General features: G+C 43.3%; 1 protein-coding gene across 1 annotated transcript in view; it reads left to right on the top strand.

Moving 5' to 3' along the window:
* Nucleotides 1-12000, top strand: part of LOC147731528 (sodium channel protein type 2 subunit alpha-like) — a 951803-nt gene that overhangs the window by 262364 nt on the left and 677439 nt on the right. The window contains exons 6-7 of the mRNA XM_086956592.1: nt 7514-7605; nt 8682-8954. Of these exons, the coding sequence (XP_086812718.1) occupies nt 7514-7605; nt 8682-8954 (365 nt within the window). The remainder of the gene's footprint in view (nt 1-7513; nt 7606-8681; nt 8955-12000) is intronic.

The following is a 12000-nucleotide window of genomic DNA, read 5'->3' as shown; positions in this document are numbered from 1 at the left end:
TCAAGTAAGTGCCAGGGGATCAGAGCAAGTTTTAAAAAACACAGTATAACGCGAGTTAAAAGCAGTAAAATTGGTTATCACAACTCCCGGCTTTCCGCCTCAGGAGGTTCTTTGTCAATGCAGCACTCGTAGACAGCGCGCACTATTTATACCTGGTGAGGGGGCGTGGCCAACAGAGGTGGGCGTGTCTCGTGGCTCCCTCGCAAGCAGGTAATGGCGGCAGGAAGGAGGGTTCTATCCGTAACAGCGTTCAATCTGCTGTAATGCAAATTTCGTGTGTCCAGAACATCAAAAGGCAGACGCTTGAGGGTTAATTCATAGTATATGTCCTGCGCCAGCAGGCAAATCTTCCAAGGTAGGTCAGGGCGACAGAAAACTCATGAGGTGAGTATCAGCGCACACTTGAAGTTACTAAATAAACATTACTATGAGGTGAGTGGCGTTCACGGGATGCATGGTTTAATAAAAAGATGCTGTCAATTAATTTCTCACCAACCCCGAGATATAAAAGAGCTCAGCAATAAATTCAAAGTTCCAGAACATTAATACGAATTTTAAAAAACATGAAAAGTGCAACTATTTGTAAGCCAACTAATGTGGTCCACACAAACCATTCTGCTTAGGTTGTAGTGTAGAAACATCTTATCTGTGATGGGCACCACCTTCCATAGTGCTGGAATCATGTCCTGTAAGGGCACATACAGCGGTGAGAGCAGGCATGCCCGACGATTAGAGGCAGCCCAAAGGGATCCAAGCAGGTGAGATTAGGCCCGTGGGAATAGTAAAAACCCTAGATAAAGATTATTTCCAACTCCCCTCATGCACATTGCTTCTCATGCACATTGCTGTCACTGGTGCTGTGAATGAGGGGGAAGCAGCGTCATAGCTTCACCCTTTAAGAAACATGACAGATTACTGTGTGCCAATAAAATATATGCACAGAGTGACAAGTCATGTCTCTAGAGATCCCACACCCTGCTGCCTTCAACGCACAGGTTGCGGGGACGGGCAAGCCTTTCCCAAATGCCTCTTATCAGGGTTGTGGAATTACTATAGCCCGACATCCAGGTCAAGTTTTCATGTGTATTTTATGCTTGGGACAAGTAGGCCCAACCCCCTACATCACAAACCCCTTGACTGCCAGTTTACAGTACCACATTATGGATCAGGGAAAAGGCATTGCCTGCAGTTAAGGTAATATTTGTGTCCTTATGCTAATGCTGTTCAAACTTGTATTTAAGGTTCATTAATGCAAAACTTTTATTATTAGGGTGAGCGAGCTAAGTACATGTTGTAAGCTCAGACTGTACTACTGACAGTGGTTCCAGTATAAAAATGTGTACACACGTTTTCAATGTTTAGCAATATGAGCCTATGTAAACTGATCCCAGAATGCTCTCTGATTTGATGCAAATATATGCAGAAACTTGAAAGCAAGATTGATGATTCTTTGCTTTCAAAATGGAATGTGCTAAACTACTGTAGCATTTTATGTACCTTTTTTGCAGCATCATTTAGTAAAATGTGTTAATGTATGCTAGTATTTCCCAAAAATATTCATAATGGAAAATTAGTGTAACCAGTTTTAATAAGATTATGGGAAACATGAAAATAAACTAGCATTATTAAAGCCAATGGGTCTGAAATTGTTGGTCAGCCTTTTGCTTTTGTCAATGCATGACTTGTTTTGGCATGGCTTTTGTATGACCTTATTGGTGTGGGAGCTTCCGGGCCCTCATTGTAACAAACATTGGCAAAAGCAAAAATTGTTTTGGCCTCAAAAAGCACACATAGCCACAGCAGTTAATGGCACCGTACAAAACGACTGTGTGTCGATTATGCTCCTTGTGAAAGAACATAAACTGTCACTCACTGTGAAGCTGGCAGAGAGAGACAGAATTTTAATGAACACAAAAGGTCATGGTTAACACCAGACCTAAATAGGGGCCCAATTATTAAAAAATGTCTCAAAAATGCACTTATGTCCTTGCATTAAGTGCAGATTTGTGTGAATTCACAAGACTTTACAGAAGTAGGCCAAGAAATAGTACTCCTAGAAAATATTTGTGAACTGCATTTTAGCATGAGCAAATGTATCTGAGTGTTTGCAAGTTCCCTTTCCCTCCAACTACTTTTTTTCCAACCCTGGAAGAACTTTTATGTCTGCCATTGTCAGGAGTACATTTCCAACCTTTCTCAGTATGGGAAAAGATTAGAGAAGAGTTGGTGAAAACCCTTAAAACATGCAAGTTACTAGGTTTGCACAGACTCAAAAGGGCATTCCAACCCTGGAACTGTTGCTTACCATTACATTCAGCACCAGTATGTAGATCTGCAGAAATGTGGCAACATAAGGGAATTGCTAGTATTCAAACCCTACTATGGAAGGAGCCCTGGCATAACCACAGAAGGCGGACCAAAATAAGGGCTGATGTGCAAGGCCTGCACTTTAATCCCGAGGTGAATCTGTCATCTTGACCTCATGAAGGATACTTAATCCCTGAAACATTAACCCACGTCACGTTGGTCTCGTGTTTTGTGTAACACCTTCAGGTGTATTAAATCAAGTGCTCCCCTGAGCTGGATGACTGCTCGGGGCTGTAGGTGATCCTGCTTGTGCAGTGTGTATGGAAGCAGTGCTCCCACTTCCGCCTGGTTTCTTGGTCTGCTCCTAAAAAGTGTTAGGTCTTGAAATGGGTCATAACATCAATAAAGGTAGCAGTGGAGTTATGCTTGTGGGGAATGAACAGTACCCACCACCCCCTCACTTAGCTTAGACATGCACCAAGTTGTGAGTCTGCTTGAGCAGGTTGAAACTCAAGGGGCTGGGTGCTAACTGTAGGCAAAATACAGATGTGTTTAACCCAGATTTCTTGACTGGGATCAATGTTTGATTTGTTCCTGTTAAGAATGGGGGTCTCTAGTTGGCAGAGGTAGGTACCTTTGTCCAAATAGGGACCTTTCTTCCAAGTCAGGGTAAGGGGGATACACTTTTAAAATACCCCCTGCTCACCCCCTTGGTAGCTTGGCACGAGCAGACAGGCTTATCTCAGAGGCAGTGTGTAAAGCATTTGTGAACACATACAGTAATACAGTGAAAACACTACAAATGGACACCACACCAGTTTAAAAAAATAAGTAATCTTTATTTAAACCAAATAAGACCACAACGACAATAATCCACAATACAGTAATACAAATATGACTTTCAAATGGTAGAAATAGTTCAGTTCAATTCAAATTGCAAATGCAACATTTTTTACACAAAGTGCATTGGATGAGTCGCACGATCAAACAAACAAGGGCCGCGGGGAATGTTATGTGTTGGTGCCTTACACTCAGGGAAGGTGATGCGTCGGTTCCTTGCTCCGGGGGAGGTGATGCGTCGGTTCCTTACTGCTGCGCAGGGGAAGTGATGTGTCGGTTCCTTATCGCAAAGGAGGTGATGCGTTGGTTTCTTATTGCGTGGGTAGGTGATGATTCGGTTTCTTACTGCGTCTCCAAATGATGCGACAGACTTGGTGCCTCAATGCAATGCGACAATCCAGGACAATGCGTGGGTTCTTGCAGCCGCACAGCAGGTCTTGCTTCAGAATCAGTGCGGTGATCTCGGACTTCAGAGACCGATGCACTCGATGCGGCAAGCAGGCGCTGCAGTGATTTATTTTGCAATGCGTCAGAAACAGGTACGGATGCATCACGGTTCTCAAAGATGCGTTACTTTTCCAGCTCTCAGCTGCAAACAGCCTCCAGAGGTCCAAATCAACAGCAGGAACCTCTTTAACAGGTCAGAACTCCCAGCAAGGAAGTTCAGGAGAGGTGGTGGTAAAGTTTGTGTGCCCCTGAGACTTCAGAACAGGAGGCACGCTCAGTTGTAATCCCTTAGAGATCTTCCTTAAGCAGGGGACACAGCAAACAGCAAAATCCTTTTCCCTTTCCTTGGCAGAAAGTAGCCACTGCAGGCAAACTCCAGACAGCAAACAACACTGGGGCAGTATTCCTCCTCAGTTTCTGCAGCTCTTCTCCTTGGCAGAGGTTCCTCTCGATTCCAAGAAGTGATCTAAAAGTCTGGGTTCTGGGCCCCTCTTTTTATACAGTAAATATTTTGTTCTCTAGTGCAGAGAAGCTCTTTGCCCAGCAAAAACCAGTTCTGTCCTCTTTGGTGCAGCTTCCTGGCAGCAGGTGACAACAGCATTGTGGAAGGAAGACCAGGCCCATTCAGGTGAAAGGAAATCCCCCCCCCCCCTACTACTCTAAATGCAGCCCAGTTCCATTCAGCCTAGCCCTGACTCATCTAGACTCTCTGGAGCCACTGCACACCCCCAGCCCCCGTCGCTCCAAAGCCAACCAGTCAATATACTTGCTAGCAGAGGCACACTGGATGGCTAAGCAAGAAAATACCTACTTTCTAAAAGTGGTATTTTCAAACACAGAATGTAAAAATCACCCTCACTAAAAGATGTATTTTAACATTCTGAGTTCAGGCATACTCAACCTTCTTTTCCTATCTTGTTCCCAGAGATAGTTATGTTTATAAGATGTTATAAGCAAACTCCCCATTCTATCCTATGGGAACAGATAGCCTTGCAGTATTGAAAAACGAAATTGGCAGTATTTCACTTTTAGGACATGCCACACACATCAGGACATGTCCTACCTTTCACAAATACTACACCCTTCCCACAGGGGTACCTTGGGTCTTCCTTAGGAGTGACTAACATGTAAGAAAAGGGAAGGTTAGGGCCTGGGAATTGTGTGCACTTGCCAGGTCTATGCACTTGCCAGGTCTACATGACAGTTCTGGACTGCACACAGGTTCTGCAATGGCAGGCCTGAGTTACATTTACAGGCTGCTTATGTGGGTTGCACAATCAGTGCTGCAGCCCACTAGAAGCATTAAATGTACAGGCCCTGGTCACACACAGTGCACTGTACTAGGGACTGATTAGTAAATCAAATATGCCAATCATGCAATCACCAATACATAACAATAATTTACAAAGTGAGCACTTGCACTTTGACACTGAACAGCAGTGGCAAAGTCCCCAAAGCATCTAGACCAGCAAAACAAAGTCCAACACACACCAAAAACACAGGAGGCAAAGGCAAAGAATAGAGGGGAAACCCATGTCAAAGATGCCAGATCTAACAGTTCTGCATTCCATACATCATTTGTGTGACTTTTGCTCTCTTGCCTTAAGTGCACGGGTATGCCCAGACCTGGGTCCCAGGCTCACTGTGCCACTAGATTCAAGCTAGCCTGGCTGGGTGATCCCCAAAACTGGTCCCAGGATGCTAGTTTCTGGTCCAGGGAGGATCTGGCTTGGCAGTTCGGACTGGACAGGTCCCATGAGGATCAGGGTCAAGACAGATTTGCATATGTCTGGGTCTAAACTAGGGCGGCATGATGAGCAGAAGAATGAGGGATTTACCCCAGATCTTTTGACTGGGGGTGAATGTTTGATTTGCTCCGCAGTCAGTCCATCATTTGTGTGACTTTTGCAGTACAGGACTCCAGGAAATGGGTTCCCACTATTCCTGAGCTTTTCCACATACACTTGGGTCATCAACTAAAGGAAGGCAGTGTTTACCTCTGGTGTCTCTCAAGCATGGTCAGCCGCTGTACATTGTGCTCTGCGGCCTATTGAAGCCTGAGCGACTTTATGTCTCAAGCCGAGTATACCTGCTTTTGCAAGATGTCATTGACAAAGAGGTGCATCTGCTTTAGCATGGTGTATCACTTGGCTCAAGTATACCTCTTGGACAGTGCATCTCAGATGATCACATACCTGCGGTTGAGCACTTTGTGTCCATTTGGGCACCTCTTGAGAAGATGTGTGCTCCTTTACACATGTAGCAGTTCAGTTGATTTTATGGCCGTCCATCACAAGAAGGCCAACAAGACATTTTGTCCACCACAGAGTAGTACTGTGATAACATAGCATACATACAGATCTGTCAACTTCAACATGTGGAACAGCAACTAAAACAGTAATGAATATGATTAAAGAAGCTTACTCAGATGCAACTAGAACAGCAGGGCGACTCCTATTGGACAATCGAGCAATGAACATTTAGGTAGATGAAAGCATCAGGGTGTCTGACAAGTAGCCACACTATAATTGATTAAGGACAAGAATGAATAAGATGGATGATGCGTAAATACATCATTCTTATTTGTCCCTGGATGAACACACCTATGTTTTTCCAAGATTAGGAAGAAACAAACAAATTATGTGCACTCAACAGGTCATCAGACATGTAATGATTTAGAGCCATATTGATCAGGACTTTGTATTGTTTTTACTTTGTGCAAAGCTACGCAAGGAGAACGCTAAAGCTTAATTAATATTTACAAACCACACAGAGGGCTATTTGCGGCTTCCTTGTGTGACTTTGTAAAGAAATGTAACGCAACCCAGCGGCTTGTGCTGCTTTACGTTCCATTTCAAGCTGTGAGATGTTCCATAGGTGGAGCATGGGTCTTCCCATGCACCAACCCCTGGATATTGGGGCGTTCTCAAAATGACTAGAACTAGTGAACCTGGGAATGTGTCAAAATGCTACACCTTTCTCAGTGTGGCGTAACAAGGAGAAACAGCTCTATTTCTCTTCGTTATTTCCTCTTTCCACATGCACAGAATTCTGCAGTACAGAGAAAGAGGAAAATGCCTCTAAGGATGCTCTCTCCTTGCGCTGGTGCACAAACACATCCCTGCCTGTAATGCAAGCACTCTTTCACTACATTGCAAGTGTGCCTGCATTAGCAATTGGCAGCACACAATGCACCAGCACAAGGAGAGAGCACCTTCCAGCACAAAAACATCCCTGAATGTAATGCAGGCAATCTTTCACTACATTGCAAGTGTGCCTGCATTGGAGATAGGCAGCACACAATGCACTTGTGCAAGGAGAGAGCACCTTCCAGCACAAAAACATTCCTGCCTGTAATACAGGCACTCTTTCACTACATTGTAAGTGTGCCTGCATTGGCGATAGGCAGCACACAATGCACCAGCGCAAGTAGAGAGAGCACCTTCCAGCATAAAAACATTCCTGCCTGTAATGCAGGCACTCTTTCACTACATTGCAAGGGTGCCTGCATTGGCGATAGGCAGCACACAGTGCACTAATGCAAGGAGAGAGCACAAATGCTCCATATCTTAGTAAATATGGAGCATTTGTGCTATTTCTCTTTACACAATTCAACGCAGTAACTGTTTGCTGGCCTGTGTTGCGTGAAAGATTAGTAAATATGCCCCCTAAACTGGTGCTTTGTGAGTAAATTCAGCATTAATTAATCAATTAAAAAAAAGGTTAAGTATATGAGTTGCTATGAATGTTTTTAAGGTGTGTTAATAGAAACTGTTCCTTGCTGATTATAGTTCTTAGTGACTGTTACTAATAAACTGATTTGTGAACATAACCAATTCATCTTGATACCAAGTCGACAAAGATAAAGTTAATTAATGTCTGTGTGATAATTCTGAACAATTGTGATTTAATTCTACAGGTATGTAACAGAATTTGTAAACCTAGGCAATGTTTCAGCTCTTCGAACTTTCAGAGTGTTAAGAGCTTTGAAAACTATTTCTGTGATTCCAGGTAAGAAGTAGTGGTTGGTGGGAGGTGTTAAATACATGTCTACGTCCAACTGTTTTCTTGTGTCCTCCTGGCATTGTGTTTGTGAGTGAAACTGTCTGTTACATACACAATATTTTTGCAGAGGTTTTGGACCAGGGCAATGTGACATCGACAAGAACATTCGGGGTTCTTTCTCCGAGCATTGAAAACAAAATGTGGCATTCCAGGTGAGAGCCAGGTTAAACCTTTGAGCTGACCCGTGAAAGCTTACAATGGCCACTAACACATGAGCGCAGACGTAGAAATACAAGCCGTTGTATTTCCAGCTGGCCTAGAAAAATTACCTAATGCTTGCATGAAATACTATTATTGTCATCCTCTCTTATGGCTGCAGCTTTGGATGTTAAGTCTGCGTTTTTGCACTCTCTACATACAAAGCTTATTACCTTTTGGGATTAACTAGTGCTAAAAATCATACCAGCAAGGCCAGTGACGCAGTCTGCAAGCAAACGAGGCACGTCAGAATAACATATGCCTTTATGTAGCCTGCAGTCACTTGGCACTCAATTTATGACGTCATCGAAATAGCGTCTAGCATACTTTTGTTGATACCTGATTTTGTTCACCATTTAAGAGGATGACTACAGATAACAGCATGGGATTGAAAATTACATTTAGAGTCAATTTGAAAAAAAAGAAAAATAAGAAACAAGAGGTATGTCAAAAAAAACATAACATATTGCAATGCATTTTTGGGCCCTAAACAGCAAGTTGCACACTACTAATAGAACAAACGATAGAGAGCAGAGCATGGGCAATCCGCAATAGTGCAATGTGAACGCGACGACTTTTTCCTATGGTGGTCATGTCCCGATTGAATGAACCAATTGCTTGCCTTTTCTTTTAAAATTGCTTTGTGGAGTGTATGCCGTTTATTTTCAGAAGCTGTCTTGGGCTTTTTGAACTTTTTTTTAATTTTTATTTACATGAACTGAATCAGTGATGCTGCTGCATGGTATTTTGGAGCAAACATTTTAGTTTTTTACCTTTCTAACTCACTTCCTTTCGGAAAACCTAAATGTCCGTTCTCTCTTTAGGTTTGAAGACTATCGTGGGGGCCTTGATTCAGTCAGTGAAGAAGCTCTCGGATGTCATGATTCTGACTGTGTTTTGTCTCAGTGTATTTGCCCTAATAGGACTGCAGCTGTTTATGGGCAACTTGAGAAATAAATGTCTACAGTGGCCTCCGGGCGATGACGCCTATGAAACAAACGTGACGTCCTACTTTAATGCTACAATGGAGGCAAATGGAACAATTTACAATAGAACAGTGAGAACATTTAACTGGAAGGAGTATGCAAGTGATCCAAGTAAGTAATGACGGCATAGCTGCTATGACGGCACATATCCTGTGTTAATGATGTAAACATCTAACGAGGAAAAGCAGTATTCGGTGCCGTGTAACAGACTGTCAATCACATTGTTTGATGTTGTTTCTGTATATAAGGTTCTGAAATACAAATCAGTTTCGCAGAGCTCTTCTGCATCTTTTCTTCAAAGGAAAGGTCTCATTTATGGTTGGGCTGGTAGCCCCTGGAGGCGAGGACCACCTTCATACTGTGGGTTCCCCATCTGCCTGTCGGAGATCTTTCTGCCTTCAGTGCCTCTCACAGATGCACTGAAGGCAGAGCAGCCTTATATTTTTCACACTCTCGGCATTCTGTTTTTGTTTTCCTGAAACAAACTCCCACTCGCAGAGCAGTTCCAGTGATGTTGGTACTAAAAAGCATCAGATGGCAAACTTATGCAGGGAAATCCAATGAAGATAGCCCTTACCCAAATAGACTGGGGTGACAGTCACTCCCACCCTATATCTGATTGACTCTTAGGTGAAGGGTTTTTGCTGGCAGAGCCTACTGTGACTACATCAGAAGAAGTCCTGCATTTCCAACACCTCCAAATGGTCAACAGCACTGAGAAGTAGGCGGACGAGACATCTGTATTTTTTTGGTTATGCTCCTCATCTGGAAACCTCTAAATGATCATTCAGATTCCTTTTGTCAATAGGAGTTGTCAGTCTTGCTCCTCCTCCAGATTACTGACGAAATGAATTGAAGAAACACCAGCTTTTTTGTAAATGCACATTGAGCCCGAATAACCCTTTATAGTATAATACGTATGGCCAGTCCATCCAACCATTCATCCATCCACCTATCTGTTAATCCATCCATTGTTACTATCAATTCTAAAACCACTCTTTCATGACACTTAACTCTTAGGTTCTAAAAAAACAAAAATGTCATTATTTAAGAAATGGGAATTCAATGTTTCAACAAATCTCTAACCTGCATATTTTGGGGACGCTTTGGACAACATTAACACTGTTCATTTGATGGTCTCTTGTTATGTGCATGCCAATGTTAGATCTCGGATAGATGACTGATCATTCATGTTTGTGTCCATCATCATAATATGCAGTCTTAGAGTCTTTTAACTGCAAGTGCTGAAATTAGAATTGAATGTAAGATATCATGCCCTTCAGCAGGTCTTCATTGTATTGGTTCAATATAATTCAACATGTTGTAATGCATTAAAAGTCACAGGATACTTTCGGCTATCACTTATCACAGCACAAATATAATTTCAGGTGTGCCATCCTTATCACTGATGTTAGACTTTGTGACTTGGTAAGAAATGACACCACTTTTGCTACGGACCCCTCATTTTGTTCTGTCTGATTTTTCTGGCTTCATGAGTCCGTGCTCTTTACCCTGCTAAACAGCAGTAAATCCCCAGTGCTTCCACTTAGACCCTTTTCTGTACAGTGGAACTTTCTGTTTTGCCTACTTAACTTCCCTATAAGTCCACTGTAAAGCTGGCTAAAATGCATCTATGATAGGGATGTTTAAATGTGGTATGTCAGTGATAGTGCGTATTTTCACCTCACATATATTTGACAAAACTATATGTCAGTAGACAGCATCATTGTGCCCTTGCTGGGCTAAAGTTTTAAATGTTCTGCGCCAACCCATGTGAAGAGAAATTTCATTTCCCATGTAAGACAAGCCTATTTGTATATCTTCATAAGTCACCTCTAAAGTGTGCCTTGTAATCCCCCAGGGGAGAGTTTTAAGGCATCAAAATTGGGCACCCTACATATTGGATTTAGTGTACTCTCACTGCGAAAAAAATACAAAAGCTATTACACTGTGTAGGCTTTGCTAGAATTTTCCCTGAACAAGCCTATATTAAAATCTGTATTTCCTAACTATACCTGGGAAAATGCTAGAAAAAGTATTCAAATTATTTCTTGCAAAATTCTGATTTTTGATAACTTAAGTAGATGAGTGTGGGAGGGCAGGTTTGATAAACAGGCGAGGAGGCCTTATTATTTGGTGTAAAGGATGATTGTTATTTTCAATATGAGCAGTGACAGGAGTTATAGGTGATTTTTCCTGTTCTTCATCCGAAGTGTAGTGTGGAGAATCTGAGCTGGTCTGGGATCCCACGGAAGGCTGGACTGACTCCTCTTGCTTGGTGGAAGGGTGTTCTCCCCGAAAGCTCATAGGAGAAGAAGAAGAGGAGGAACCGTGAGATAAGGGATTGTTCCAATAGAAGTTGAAATAACCGTCACCCCACCGTTGTGTAGATAGATTTCTGTAAGTCCTGCTGGGAGGTGGGGAGGAATAGTGAGGGAAGGGCATTTATTCAGTGCCTAAGGAATTGGGGAAATTGTGATTTGTGCAGGTCTTTAAAGTTGATGAAGAATATATAACCTGAAGCAAAGATAATGTCAGAATGCTTCCGGGATATTCGTGCAGAGTCTACAACCCCGCATATGCAGAACGCTCTCCCTTTAATCGTAGCCTGTCCCAGTTCTACCACCCGCTTCCCACAACCCACCTTCCCTTGAGCGGTTATCACTCACCGGCTCCGCCGCAAATCTCCAGAGTTGCCGCCGCTCCCCAGCCTCCTCCGGACACCACCAATCTTCGCAACAGCTCTTGTCCGGGTCTCCGGTTTCGGCTTCGGGTCCAGCGTCTTCTCTCTCTGGTCCCGCGTCTTCTCTCTCGGGTCCTGCATCTTCTTTTCCAGGTTTCACGTCTTGGAAGTTCCACGCCCAGGGTCCGTCTTCTCTCCTCGACTTGCTTCCTGTTTCCAGCGCGACAACCATCTCCGACTCCTCCTCTTGCTGTATGCTTCCTTTCATTGGTTCCAAAAGAGTGTTTCCAGCGTCCTCATGTGTTGTTTCCGGGTCGTTGGTGATGCTGACGTTTTGCTGTGGACAGACACGAGAGGAGCATGGTTGTGGTAGTTTGATTAAGTCCCGGTTTCGGGTGTTACTTGATGTGGCCGTTCTCCCCAGGATGACGTCTCAGTAAGTCCATCCTGATTATCCCACTTTTCCTCACATCC

Source organism: Lissotriton vulgaris, chromosome 2_1 (assembly GCF_964263255.1).
Source record: "Lissotriton vulgaris chromosome 2_1, aLisVul1.2, whole genome shotgun sequence".
NCBI lineage: Eukaryota > Metazoa > Chordata > Amphibia > Caudata > Salamandridae > Lissotriton > Lissotriton vulgaris.
Note: the sequence above shows the minus strand (reverse complement) of the source record. Positions and strands in the feature narration are given on the sequence as shown.